This window comes from Pituophis catenifer, unplaced genomic scaffold, assembly GCF_029215685.1.
Source record: "Pituophis catenifer annectens isolate HBS135680 unplaced genomic scaffold, rPitCat1.0.hap2 SCAF_2, whole genome shotgun sequence".
Classification (NCBI taxonomy): domain Eukaryota; kingdom Metazoa; phylum Chordata; class Lepidosauria; order Squamata; family Colubridae; genus Pituophis; species Pituophis catenifer.
In genome coordinates, this window is record NW_027256882.1 from 296,610,403 (window position 1) to 296,624,529 (window position 14,127).

General features: G+C 49.1%; 1 protein-coding gene across 1 annotated transcript; it reads right to left on the minus strand.

The window, feature by feature from the left end:
- Positions 1-243: 243 nt before the first annotated feature.
- FANCG (FA complementation group G) lies at positions 244-13,594 on the minus strand. The gene is made up of 14 exons (XM_070936034.1): positions 13,520-13,594; positions 13,357-13,417; positions 13,096-13,227; positions 12,790-12,983; positions 12,100-12,253; positions 11,371-11,501; positions 7,592-7,738; positions 6,971-7,134; positions 6,685-6,751; positions 5,159-5,511; positions 4,650-4,690; positions 2,153-2,320; positions 1,667-1,790; positions 244-464 (listed from the first exon to the last, which is right to left on the minus strand). Exons 1-14 carry the CDS (start codon positions 13,592-13,594, stop codon positions 353-355), a joined length of 1,923 nt encoding a protein of 640 aa, XP_070792135.1. The 3' UTR covers positions 244-352.
- Positions 13,595-14,127: the final 533 nt, after the last annotated feature.

The window sequence follows — 14,127 nt, forward strand, 5'->3', positions numbered from 1 at the left end:
GTTCTCCTCTGAACTGCTGCATATTGAGGTTCACATTACAAGGTCTCCTCCATTACAGAGGGGAGCTGCGTTCTCTGCGCCTGGATCCCATTGAACATGAAGCTCTCCTGAATCATACAAACCAGCTCCATGAGCCAGACCATCCTGACAGATATTCATGTGGGAGCCAGAACACCCTTTCTCTGCCATTAAGAAAGGTCACCCTTCCCACTCCGCTGCCCCCCCCCCCCCCGGGAACTCAGAAAGCGTCGCCTTCTTCCCACGGGTGACAGTGAACTCTGGAGAAGCCCTTTTGGGAGGGAGAAAAGCAGCTGAGAGTAAAGTTGGCAAGAGGAGAGAAGCCACGGTAGCATTAAAGCACCCGGCTGTTCTCTCCGAGGTAGCTTTTTATATCCTTGGCAAAGGATTCCCTGTGAGGAAACTCCATCTGTTTCACGCACGATCGCAGGTAGAGTGGGAAAGATCTGGAACACAAAAGGAGGGGGCAGAAGGAGCATCAACGTTAGCAGGAGGCTGTGATGACCAAGGATGGAAGCCCAGCCTGCCCTCCCCACCACACACACCTTCTGCTGCACAAACCACAAGGCCAAAGCCCGAGAGGAGGGAAGGAAGCCCCTCTCCTGCTCACTGGGGGCTCTTTCTGTTCATGCCAAGGATTACGCAAGCAGCAACTGGCAGTCAGAACACTTGACAAAAACGCCTTCCTTTCACCACACACAGACAGGCCCAACCACAGTTTCAACTGGGAAACTCTTACTATCTCAGGTCAAGCCAAATTCAACAAGGGGCTTGCTTGAAGCTTGGCCTCCCCACACATCACCCACTGACAGAGACCCGGGGTAAATCTTGTTTATATGCCATTTAAAGTCTAGGAAGAAAATCAAGAACCCAGCAGACAGGGTCTCCGACAGCTGTCACTCAGGTTCACAGGGAACAGGCAATAAATCCTAATCAAGGAGCCAACCACTCCCAAACCTGGCAGGGCAAGCTACTCTATATAAACAGCCAGCAAATCCTCCTCCCCCTTGGACTGATGATGTTACCAAGCCTGGTCATGAAATGTCTGCAGCAAAACAACCAAGCTCAAAGAATGTCAAGAACCCAACAGTTCATTCATTTTCTATTTTCTATTAGCTTGGGGGAGGCAACACCAGGAATTTCCAGAGGGTTAGGGGTTAGAAACCGGGAGACAGTGAATTCTAGTCCTGACTTCGGCATGAAAGCCAGCTGGGTGACTTTGGACCAATCACCCAGGAGACCGTGAGTTCTAGTCCCGTTTTAGGCATGAAAGTTGACTGGGTGACTTTGGGCAGTAACTCTCTCTCAGCCCAACCAACCTCACAGGGTTGCTGTGGGGAAAATACAAGGATGATGTATGTTTGCTGCCTTGAGTTACCTATATATACACAGGCAAGGTAAAAAAATCTAATAATAAATAAATAAATAACATTTTTTCATTGTATCCTTGTCTGGGTCACCAGACAGAGCAGCAGAAATCCCTGGCAGAAATGGTTTATTTTGCGTGTTGGTGGCCAGGAAGCAGAACCAGACCCAAAGTGGGTGCCGTTTAGGTGAAGTGTGTGAGAGAGAAACTGGACGGAACCTCCATAGACTGAGTTTCCCTAGAGGGGCTTCGGGGACAACGCTTAGCCCAAAGGACACACACCTTCCTGTGTTTTCCTCCATCAGGCCAGGCTCCGATGGGAGCTTCGGCCAGTGTGCAACCACCTCCTGCTTCCGGTCAAGTTTCCAGAGGGTGTGCAGCAAGTACAAGGTAGACGTGCAGCTGTCTGTAAGACAAAAAAGAAGAGACTGTAGGAAAAAGGATGGCAGAACCCAGGGGTGGAGTGAAAAGAGGGATCAGCCTAGAATCCCTACATAGCCATTAGCAGGCTACCCTTGAATTCCGCCGATTCCTGTGCATTGGCATAATTTGCAATAAGCCAGTTTAGCTGGACCTTCACGTGTGGTCCTGGTCTTTCATGCCTGACAAGAGATGTGATCACAACCGACCTCTCGGGTAACAGCCTCATCTCATCCTCATGCTCACCTTGGCCATGGCTTCTGCCATTTTCCCTGTGAGAAAGGGGTTTATCCCAGTCCAAAAGACTCCTTCTAACCTTTCAGAGCAGGACTTTCATGCTGAAGGTACCTGGAGAGACTTGCAGGCTGAACTGAAAATCCATCAAGGCTTCTTTGAGCCTCCCCAGCTCCAGAAACCGGATTCCTCTTCCTGTCAAGGCCAGGAGTCTGATTTGGGGGAGCAGCTCTGCTTCAGGTATGGCCGTCTGCTCTCTTTCTGGTTCAGTTTTGCAGCGGCCTGGCGAGAGAAAGAACACAGCGACCCTTGACGACTGTGAAGCCCCCCAAACGAGGCCAATTCTTATTTTGCAGGGACAAATTAAGCCCCGCCAGGGCAGAGCTAGCAAAAAGGAACCCCCTGGCCAAGTGAAAAGCAGAGAGCAGAGGCCTCTCAACGGTCTACCGTGTTTCCCCGAAAATAAAGCCCCATCTTATATTTTTTTGAACCCTGAAATAAGCGCTTGGCCTTATTGCCATGCACTCAAAAGCTCGATTGGGCTTCTTATCAGGCGAAGTTCTTATTTTGGGGAAAACAGCGTAGTAGATCCCACCCTTTTTTTTGAAGGAGTCAAGTTCACTGTACTAAATTGCATCCTACACCTTCTGTGAAGGGAACAGCTGATGGCCGGTCTCTGATCCTGAAGAACTGATGCCCCCCACTGAAATAAAGAGAAGAGCCAGGGAACGAGATTGTATGCCGCCCAGGGTCGTAACGGGTGATTTATAAAAGGGGAGATGTAAATGCATGGCCTACAGATGGGTCATTCTGATGTGATCCTGGGGAGATCCCAAAGGGAACCATCATGAAAACAGTTGTAATTTTCAGAAGTCAGCATGGATCTGCTAGGAATACAGTTTGCTAGATTAACCTCATCTCAGTTTTGGTTGTGCGCTTCTCAGGTAGATTGTGCAGGTGTAACGGAGCTTGACTTTTTGTTTGAGAAAGTCTGTCCATCAATAGCTCATCAAGTGGGGCCACAGGAACTGCTCCTGGCTCTTCTAGGCTTCAATAGTTTAATAACTTAGATGAGAAATAGAGATTTGTCAAATTTGCAGTTAACAAAAAATTAGGTAGGATAGCTAATGTCTATTGAATGTCAGAAATAAAATTCAAAACCATCTTGCTAGATTAGAGCAAGATTCCCCAAACTTTATAAATTAGGGATTGTTTTTACCTTACCACTAACTTTTTTGTGGCCTTTCTCTGCTACTTTACATATGTACAAAGAAGACAAATGGATTAAAAAAAACATTTTAAGGATTTGAACAACTAATTTGGTTGGAGGCTCCAGAGCAGCTTTCTTTTTCCTCTCTGACCAGAAAGTTAGTGAAATTGTGGCTGTGGGAGAGGTTTTTGTTTGCTTACTTTATTTATAGAATTATTTATAGATCACCCAGTTCCCAAAGGAGCATCATACGTTAGAAATACAGCAATTAAAAACCACAATCTAAGTAGTTAATACAGCAGGAAATGATCAGTGCCCAAACTCACTGCAGAATTTAAAAAATGGTTTTAAAGTCTTGCTGAAAAGCCTTTGAGAGTGTTCATTGTCTGGGAAGGCAGGGACCCCAAAGACAAAGCAGCCACTCAGAAGGGGAAAGGGAGAGAACTGATTTCTGCTTTGGTCACACCCCATCTTGGGCACCAAATTATATTTAAGAAGGTTCCAGAGAAAATTGGAAACAGGCTCAGAGAAAGGCAATCAAATTCACAGAAGCAGAAATAAACCCATGAAGAAAGGACTGAAGGAACTGGGCACCCTTAGCTTGGAGAAGACAAGACAGAGAAGGGACCTGCCAACCCCCTTCAAAGGCAGGTGGTCCTCATTTAACAACTACCCATTCAATGACTATTCAAACTCATAATGAGTGGTGATTATGACTAGTCCTCAGAGTTCCAGCTGTCGCAGTGTCCCAATGGTGATGTGATTGTGATTCGACATTCCGCTTGTGAATACAACTTTGCAGTGAAGCATGGCCACACGTGATTGCGATTTCTAACATTCCCAGCTGGCTTCCCACAAAAACGTCATTGGGGAAGCCGGCAGGATGTCAGAAGTCAATCATGTGAAATCCTTACTCAATGATGGCAACTGGAATTGTTATTCCTAAGCAGTGTGATCACGTAACATCGCACTGGCAATTCCGGTCTTAATTGCCATCATAAGCTAAGAATGACTTATACATGAAAAAGAATCAGGAAGGAAGGCCGAGGTGTTTCCTTGGTTTTCCCAGAGTGCACAACACAGAGGATGGATTTAAGTGGCAAGAAGGCAGACTCCAAATCAGGGGTGGGGGTGGGGGATGGGAAACCTCCTCTAACAGTTCAATAACAGAACCAGAAATGGGTTACCCATTATGGGTGGGCCCAAATTGGACTCCTGCACTGAGTGGTGTGTGTATGAGTAGGGGTGCGCGCGAACACACATTCACTCATGGCCTGGATCACCCAAATTGATCCTTCCAATCCTGTGATTCAAGTGAAGAGAAATCATTTCCTCTGGAAAAAGCCCAGGAACCAAGTCAAGAGGGAGGCCGAAGCAAGCAATGAAGACCTCTGTCCATACCTGTGCTGACCAAATGGACTCTCAGGAGATCATTAAGACACCTGTTGGAGAAGGGTTGAAGTGCCATCATTTCTGTGCTGCTAGAAGGATCCAGCCCCAAAGAAGGACAGAAACCCTATTTTGCTGATAAAGCCCTATTCTGCTACCTTGGAAGAGGGCAAAACAGGTGGGTTTCTCACCTCTCCTTTTGAAAACAGAAGTTTTTACTTTTCAGAGATTCCAAAGGAGGCTAGAGGTTGGGATGAAACCTTCACTATTTCTTTGGCTTTTGGCCACAGTCAATGCATGCAGGGCAAGTAGAAGCAAAGGGAGGAAATATTCAAAATAGGGATATATGCAATATACTCTACACAGCTCTATTCCTTCAAAGTATGAGCCAGGACACTCGGGGAACGTTCCTGACTCCACAAAATGAGGTTGCTGTGCCCCATCAGCCTCTCCCAGCTGTCACAGTGCAAAATGGGGAGGCAAACCAGTCAATGACCAGAATCCCATCGGATGCTAGTTACCTGCTAAAGCTGTTTATGGCTTCCTTGGGTTCTCCCAGCCGGGCTCTTGCCCAGCCCTGGATCAAGTGGGCGGCTGCTTGCCAGAGGACACAGCGCAGGCTCTCTCTCTGTTCTTCCAGGACAGCAGCAGGAGATTTTGCCAAGGAGGACCTCTCCGCCCCTACAGCCTCCTTTTCAGAACTCAGGTCCAGCACAATGCACAGTTTGGCCGGGATTAGCCTGCTTGTGTGAGAGACCACCTCTTCGCACACCACGACGGCTTCCTGGTGCCTGGTTGCCTCCTCCAGAGCCGAGGCCGCTTCCAGGAAGACCTCTGAAATTCTGGGCACGGCCGGCTCGCTGCACTGAGACACCTGGAATGAACCCCCCCAAATGAATCCTACTGCAGAAAGCAGCACTCACAGATGGGAGTGAAGATAATCGCCTCCTCCTGAATTCAGTGAGCCCAACCCAACGCCCTTGACTGGAAGATCTCTGGGGGTGGCACCAAACAAAGTGAAGATCCAGTAGCCGTTTCAACCCAAAGCTCAGCATCAGGATTCATTTCCACACTCACATTCCTCTGCCCACAACCTTAAGTGGCTTTTCTTTGCCTCTGCTCTTTTGAACACACAACTTGCACAACAACTTCAGGTCTTGACAGGCCAGGCAGGGGTTCTGTTTAAGGACACCAGAATCCCTGGGAAAAGGTGCGGGCATTCCTAGTCAGCCCCCACCCCTTAAATGGGCAACTTATGGTCCTGGGGAGCAACATGGGTTCATAAAACTGTTTGCACTTATCTTTTTGTAGAGTTCAAAGGTCACAGAGACCACATTTAAAGAATCTCCCTACATGTGGGGGAAATAACTTCAGGAATCTCATGGCCCATTTCAGACTACAGTACTCCTTGACTTACAACTGGTCACTTAGCGGGGAGGTACCTATGATCCAAAGCCAAAGTGTCGTGTCCCATCCCGTCCCATCTCCCCCCCCACCCCCCCCGTCACGTAGGACTGCACCTCAGGTGCTGGGCAGCCAGGGTTCATTGATGGCCATCCCAGCATCACATGGTCACATAACTGCATTTTATGATGGGTTTGCTGAAAACGGGCATTTACTCCTGGTTGTTGGCAAAACCGTGCCCAGGGCGAACCACTAATTTGCTTAACTCCTGTGGCGTTCGCTTAATGACCACTTTAATAAAACCATCCCACTTTACAACCATCATGAGTTGCAAACCATCATGGGTGCACTCCATTGCAGTCGTAACTTGAGGATTATCTATAGCATGCTTTATTAAAAGGCATCAACTGCAGCTTGTGAGAACCTATGCCTTTTCATGAAACAAGTTAATTGAAAGAGGCTCCACCAGATTATCATGGCTCCCCTCCTGTAAACCCTTCCATCTGGAAGAGACAGTGAGGATGGGGGGGGGGGTGTCCACTGGAGTTGCGTTAACCCATTCAAAGTCAATCAAGGGTGAGGCATTCAAACAAATAACCCAGGTGAGTCAGAGTCTGTAGAGGAAACAGCTGCAACTCCTCACCTGTGGAAGAGGTCCTTCCTGAAAGAGAGCCAGAAGGTCCAGGTAATGTTCTGCAGCCTCCGTTGCCCTGCAGGAGAGACACATCCCATCAGCAGACATTATTTCCGTGGCCCGCAGTCCCATTAGCCCTTCTCAAGCACGGAGTGTGGGCCAGGGTCATTTTCTCTCCATTGGGCTCTCGCTGGGCTGTGGTTTTTCAAGGCATCAGGGACTTGGAAAGAAAGGGGTTCTCTGGAGAGGGATGTTCAGCCCAGCCCCAGGGGCCTGGGAGGGAGGAGGCCCTCACCTCTCCGCCTGCAAACATCTCTTGGCCAGCATGTATTTCACTCCTGATGGGCAGCTTGGGGCAAGGAAAGCAGCCGGACGGCATCCGCTGGTGAGCAGCTCTGTCCGGATGAGGAAATGGGACTCGTGGGACTCCAGGGTTACCTGTGGAGGACTCTCCAGAGCCTGGGAAGAGAAGAAAGAGGGTGAAGGAAAAATGCCATGAAACTGGGTCTTGCTCAGCTACAGCAGTACTATGCTATTTGAGGCTCAGCATGTTCCTAATACCGTTCTCATTTTATCAGATTTATTAGAACAGTTATTTCCCAACCTTGATCCCTTGAAGATCTGTGGACTTCAACTCCCAGAAAGGCTGGCTGGGGAACTCTGGGAGTTGAAATCCATGCATCTTCAAGGGACCAAGGTTGGGAGACGCCAAATTAGAAGAAAGCAATGTACGTCACGGATTCTGGCAGATTCCAGGCAGCTTACAGCATTATAATAATAAAACACCATACCAACACTTGCTGTAGCCTTTTTTCCCCTCTTCCCAGCTGGATGGAAAAGAGAGCGGTGCAGGCAGCTCCCTCCCTGGGGAAGGAAGACAGTGAGGCCATTGCTGGATCGTCCTCTTGAGACCCACCTGACAAAGCAGCAGCAGAGCTTCCAGTTCGGCCTCGGTGAGCCCCAGTTGGTGGTACAAGAGAGCTGCTTGGTACAAGGCCGGCAGGAAGGTGGAGTCCATCTCCAGGGCTTGCTTCAGATGCTGCAGCGCTGTGTGTGGCTTGCCCTGGAGGTCCAAAAGAGGCACATCAGTCTCTTCTCAGAGAGGGCAGTGTCAGGCTTTGAGGTTGTCTCAAATAAATTGCATTTCAAACAAAGTCTTTGAAGGAAAACTCCTATTTATTAAGCACAACATTCTAGACCCGGCTCCATTGAAGCCAACACTGACTTCCAGACCCAAAACCCTCCCTTTCCCTTCCCCACTCCCCTGCACTCATTGGCCATCTTCCAAGTCATTCTACCCCTAATCTACCTCTCCAACTCAAAGGAATTTCCCCCCTCCCACCCCATCTCCTAGGGGATATTATCTCCAGGGAAAATAAGTAGGTGAAAAGTCAAACGTCTCTTTCCAGATGCCTCCGCCTCTCCTTCTTATGTCAGCACTAGAGTAAATGCAGTATGAAGTGCTGACAGGCAGAATTATTCCAAGGATCCCCAGAGCATCTATACCAGTTGTGTAAACACAACACATTAAACTGGGATAAAACAAGGCTTGGCTGTTGTGTCTCAAGAGTTTTCAGAGTGCTGTTTGGAGCTGAAAAGATTTCTGGGGAGCTGCTGACAAGCTGTTCTGAGCTGAGTCAGGCCACCCTTGGCTGGATGGTCCACAGGAGGGGAACATCCCTGTTTCTTTACAGGGAACTTCCATAAAGAACCCCCAGCAACAGGGACCCTCCTATCATAAATGGGATATTCAACAGATGCTCCCCCTCCTTCCCCTTCATTTATTTATTTATTTGATTTATTTGATTTATATGCCGCCCTTCTCCGGAGACTCAGGGCGGCTTACAGTGCGTTAAGCAATAGCCTTCATTCTTTTGTATATTTATACAAAGTCAGCTTATTGCCCCCACAAACTGGGTCCTCAATTTACCCACCTTAGAAAGGATGGAAGGCTGAGTCAACCTTGAGCCTGGCGAGATTCGATCTTACTTTAATTGCAGACAGCTGGTGTTAAATTACAGAGCTCTGTCTGTTGAGCTAAACCAGGCTCTTTGTAATCCAAAGACTGGGGGGAGACCAATAATACACAGAGAAGTAGGTCAGGTTACATAACCAAGGATCCCGAGGTCTCTGGAGAAACACTCCAAGAACAAGGAACAAGAACTGGAAGCTGTGACGAGGTCACGTGATCCCCTTTTGCGGTCTTCGGACAAGCAAAGTCAATGGGGAAGCCAGATTCACTTAACAACCAGGTTACCAACTTAACAAGTGAAGTGATTCACTTAACAACTGTGGCAAGAAATGCTATAAAATGAAGCCAAACTCACTTAACAACTGTCTCACATAGCCACAGAAATTATGATCGTAAGTCGAGGACTGCCTGTAGAATTGTTATTTCTTGTTGCAAGTGGGACACATGGATCAAAAGGCCTCCTTTATTCAAAAAGAAGAGAGGAGACAAGAGGGAGGGCACTGTACGTCAGAAAAGGTCATATATTGTGTGTTGGGGTCAAGGCATTGGAGCAGATAACATCTGTCAAGAACATCTGGATAAGAATAAAAGAGAGGAGGACAACGTTGTTGGGGATGTATTACAAACCACCAGGCCAAGGAGAGGGTCCTGAGAACTGAGACACACCCATAAGGGAGGAGCTGAACCACCCAGACTTTGCAAAGTCCCAATAATTCCGGGTCTTGTTAGCTGTTTCAATTTGCAGAAAGATATTGGAATTCCTTCATTGACAGGGAGGATCTGGTAGAAAAGCTAAGAGTAATGGGAACCCTCCATCTGATGATGATTCAGGATTTTACAGAAAGAAGCACACACAGCTACGACATACACTAGATCAGGGATCCCCAACTCCTGGTCAATGGACCGGCACTAGGCCGTGGCATGCCAGCAACCGGGCCGCACAAACAAGCCCCATCCGCAGATGCAGGCAGAACCATGCCCCTTCCAGTCCATGGGAAAAACTTTCTCCATGGAATCGGTCTCTGGTACCCAAAAGGTTGGGGGCCACAGCACTAGATCACACAGAGCAATAAAATGCAGATGCACCGTGAATTTCTCAAATATAAGACCCTGGAAGTACAGACATACTGCTCTGATTAGAATCAAAAGGGGCTGCTCAGGGAACTGCTAGATATGCGCAGCAGGTCTCCAAAAGAGCTAAGACGTGACATGTATGAAGATATTGTCGCCAAACAGCTGCGTTGGCAAGAAGCTACTAGTTGCAGAAAGAAAGCCAGCAAGGCTAAAGCATAAAGGGAACTGAAGGTTGTGAGAGAAGCTAAAGGCAAGTGAAAAGACTTACGGGTATGACAATAAAAAGGAAAAAAAGAGAGAAGTGTAGTGGAAGGTTAGTGGTGATAGGGAGAGGACAGAGTTCTTCCATCCTCCTTGCTTTGATCTTCTCCCAAAGGGTTCAAAGGAACCGAACGACTGCCACAATGAGGGGCTGGTAACCCAAGGACAGAAAGAGGCGGTTATAGTAGCAGCCAACATGAACTAGACTAATTATATTCAAGAGTCCTGAAGAAGACTGCAACTGATGGGATGTGAGAATGACCTTGGGAGACAGGAGGAAGAACTGATAAGAGGCAGCTGAATCCATAAATGGGAGCCAAACCACTAGTGTCCGTAGACGCTAAAAAGAGGAAATAAATGCTGTCATGTCTTGCAAGATTCTGTTGAATGTAGCCCAACAGTAAAGGCAGTTCTGGTTGTGCTTCTTGTCTGGATTACTTCAAAGGCCTAACAACGTGGATATAAACCTGGAGCCCCGATTGTGGTATACAGTTCAGGGAAAATGCTGCCCCTATTTTAAAAAAGGAAAAAAAGATCTGGTATGACTGTTGCAGCCTCCCCATGGTCACATGATCAAATGCTTGGCAATTGACTCATAGTTATGACGGTTGCAGTGTTCCAGGTTCATGTGATCCCCTTTTGTGACCTTCCAACAAGCAAATGGGGAAGCCAGATTCACTTAACAACCGTGTGACTAACTTAACAGCAGCAATTCACTTAACTGTGGCAAGAGAGATGATAAAATGGGACAAAATTCACTTGTTTCACTTAGCAATGGAAATTTTGGGCTCAGTTGTGATCATAAGGTGAAGGACTATCTGTACTTTTCTGAATATTTATGCATTACTTGGAAAAATGAGCAGATCTGAAGTTAGTAATGGTAAAAGCTAGCAATATGAACTTCAAGGTAGACAAAGTTCTAGACCTCGATAGGATAAATGAAGGTCGTGATACAGGTGGATTATGTGCCACCAAGTCACTGTGAGTTCTTAATGAACATAGTTTTTCTTTGTGACAATCTGCCTCCAACTTGGCCTTTCAACAGTTCCCCCATCATTGCAGTAACTGAGTGCATCCTGAGTGCTGCTTCTCTTTCCTTCCACTTTCCCCAGCAACAGAACAGGGACCTTACGTTACAAGGAAGATGCTTTGACTGGCCATCAGGGAAAATATCCAAACTCCAACAGCTATTCAGCAGTGTGACAAACTGCTTTCTTTTATTGGAAATATCTTGGATATTTCCTCAGTGAAGGACATGGTGCAACAAATTTTTGCACTGGTTGGTTGCCAAAGTCCCTTCCCATCCTTATACTTGATGACTCTCTGGTCTGGATAGTTTTTTTTTTTCATTTTACCCACATTCCTTAGAACGCATAAAATACCCGTACTATTTTCCAGTAGCAGCTTCCCATCAGGGTGAAGATCTGAGCGAGGACACGCTTAGAACATAGCCCGGACACAGCCGCTTGGAGGAAGGGAAGGGCACCATGAGGGTTGTCAGCTTCCAGCTCCTGAACACCTAGAATAGGCAAACAGGCATCAGAAAGTCTAACTGGATTCAATTTAATGTGTGGCTGCAGACTGAGATCTCTGTGCCACTTATCTAAAGAGGACTACAGGTAGTTCCTTGACTTACAACCATTATTTAGTGACTTCTCAAAATTACAACAGCATTGAAAAATGTGATTTATGACCATTTTTGACACATGACCATTGCAGCATCCCCATGGTCAAAATTCAGACACTTGGCAACTGACTCATATTTATGACGGTTGCAGTGTCCTGGGGTCACATGATTTCTTTTTGCAACCTTCTGACAGGCAAAGTCAATGGGGAAATCTGATTCAATCAGAGTTAACAAATCATGTTACAACCATGTTATTAACTTAACTGCAGTAATTCACTTGACAATTGTGACAAGCAAGGTCATAAAATGAGGCAAAGGTCATTTAACAAATATTTCGCTCAGCAACAGAAATTTTGGAATCAATTGTGGACGTAAGTGGAGGACTATCTATAATTTGTCTCTGAAATCTACGGAAATGTTACTGGCAAAAGGAACAGAAGGGCAAAGGTGAAGGTTCAAAGGGTCGTAAAGCATAGAATCTCACATTCACCTTGCAAGAAGGCAGCTGAGGTCCACAGAATCTCTTTCAAATCTCTGATGGTTTGCACCATCAGGGGGTCAGACTCTCCCATTTCATGGGGGTGCCACACCTGCAGCAGGGAAAGGACCTCACTGTCACAACCAACACAAGGGGGGGCCGGGATCTGGAAAGAAAAGAAGAAAGAATTCCAAAAGTGCCAGAAAGCAGGAAGACTAATCAACCACTCCAAACTGTGAAGACAGTCAGAAAGAGAACAACACATATCACAAATTATGATCAAGTCACTGAACTTAGCGAGTGGAACTAGGGAAGTGTGGAACGAGGCTGCATTGCACAGTCCATTATTTTTGTTGTCCTACTTGGCACCCTCTTCTGCCTGCCATTCGGTCTAGGGAAAAGACAGTCTGCTTTTACCAGAGGTTTGAGCCGATTATCTGTAAAGGGATTTAATATCAGGCCAAGATCTTTAAAGGCCACAGACCAATAATATTTTATTAAAGGTATCCTTGCCCATCCTTAGTACAGAGGTGGCTATTTGGACTCCGGTCTTTTAATGCTGGACTCAGGAATTAATTCACCAGGTCCTGATTAGCAGCTACTCCAGTGTAAAACTCCCCCCCATCCAGGCTTCCCTTAGGCGGGAAGAGGCAGCCCAAGCCAGGGGTCGCAGCCCCACCTCCTCCTCCTCTTCTTTCTCACCTGGGCACCGCTGAGGAGGCGCAGGAGCTCCCGGGCTCTCTCCAGCTGGTGGTCGGCCAGCCAGGAGGCGGCCTGCAGAGCAGCCAGGTGGTGCAAGGGGGCCCGGAGCTCCTCGGGCGAGGCCTGTTGGAGGACCCTCGGCCAGAGATCCCCGGAGTCGAGACCCTCCTCGGTCGCCGCACAAGCCTCCAGCACTGGGGGGGGGGGAGAGCGAGGGTTTGGGTCGGCCGCCTCTCCCTTCCAGGCCAGGACGTCCTCCCCACCCCCCCCCACCCCGTCTCTCCCCCGCCCCCTCCCGCTCCTTACCCCGCCGGAGCCCCCGCTCGATCCAGGCGGAGGCGCGCCGGGGGCAGCCGCCGGGCGGGCGCATCTCGGCGGGCAGGGCGTTGCAGAGGACGGCCAGCTCCAAGGGAAGGCTCGGCAGGGCGGCGGGGAGCCCTGCGGGGAAGCCACGGGGGGAGCCATGAGGGGGAGGGGGAGGGGGAGGGAAGAAACCCTCCCGTCAGCCTCCTCGGCCAGACCTCGCCAACCCCCCCCCCACGCCGTTCCCCTCCCCCCTCCCGGTACCTTGAATTTTCCTCAGCAGCTCCGCGAACGGAGCGGGGTCCGGGCCGGGAAGGCGCGCCGCCTGCAAGGGAAGCACCAAAGCGGGCCTTAGTCCCGCCGGGCCGAGTGCACGTCCCTCCACCCCGCAGTCCTCCCTCCCTCCCTCCCTCGCTCGGCCGCGCACCCTCCGCCAGCGCCGGGCCAGCCGGTCGTTCTCCGCCCGCCACAAGGCCAAGCAGCCGTCGCTGTCACCCGCCATTTCACACACGCTGGGGCGCACGCTCCAGCCGCGTCGCCCGATTGGCCGGGACGCTTCCGTTGCCGAGGCAACGCCGACAGGCGGCAAACTCGAGTCCCGCGGGGGAGCCAATGGGCGGGCCGCGCCCGAGACCTCAGCCAATGAGCAGCGCGCGGCGGCCACATGCGTTTCCTGCTCGCGGAAGAGGCAAAAAAAAAAATAAAGGTGGGGGCTCTGCTTTGCCTGGTGACGGCATCGGCCCCACCGCTTTTCCTCGAGTTTGCCGGGCAGGTCCTAAAGCCGACTGTTCCTGTTTTTTGGAGCTTTCTATCAGGTTCGCCCGATTCACCAATTGCGTCCCTTTCTAGACCGGGACTCAATAGCAGTCACTCAAGCCCTCGTCATTTCCCGACTTGACTACTGCAATGCTCTCTACATGGGGCTCCCCTTGAACTGCACCCGGAAGGTCCAACTGGTCCAGAATGCGGCCGCGCGAGTAATTATGGGAGCAACATGGCGCTCACATGTAACACCTCTTCTACGCGAGGTGCACT

Bases quoted from the DNA above. Each gene is read 5' to 3' on its own strand.
- FANCG (XM_070936034.1), bottom strand. From the start codon at position 13,594: ATGGCGGGTGACAGCGACGGCTGCTTGGCCTTGTGGCGGGCGGAGAAC. The intron at 13,418-13,519 runs GTGCGCGGCCGA...CTTCCCTTGCAG, and splicing joins TGGCCCGGCGCTGGCGGAGG to GCGGCGCGCCTTCCCGGCCC. The intron at 12,254-12,789 runs GTGAGAAAGAAG...TTTTCTTTCCAG, and splicing joins GCCTCCTCAGCGGTGCCCAG to ATCCCGGCCCCCCCTTGTGT.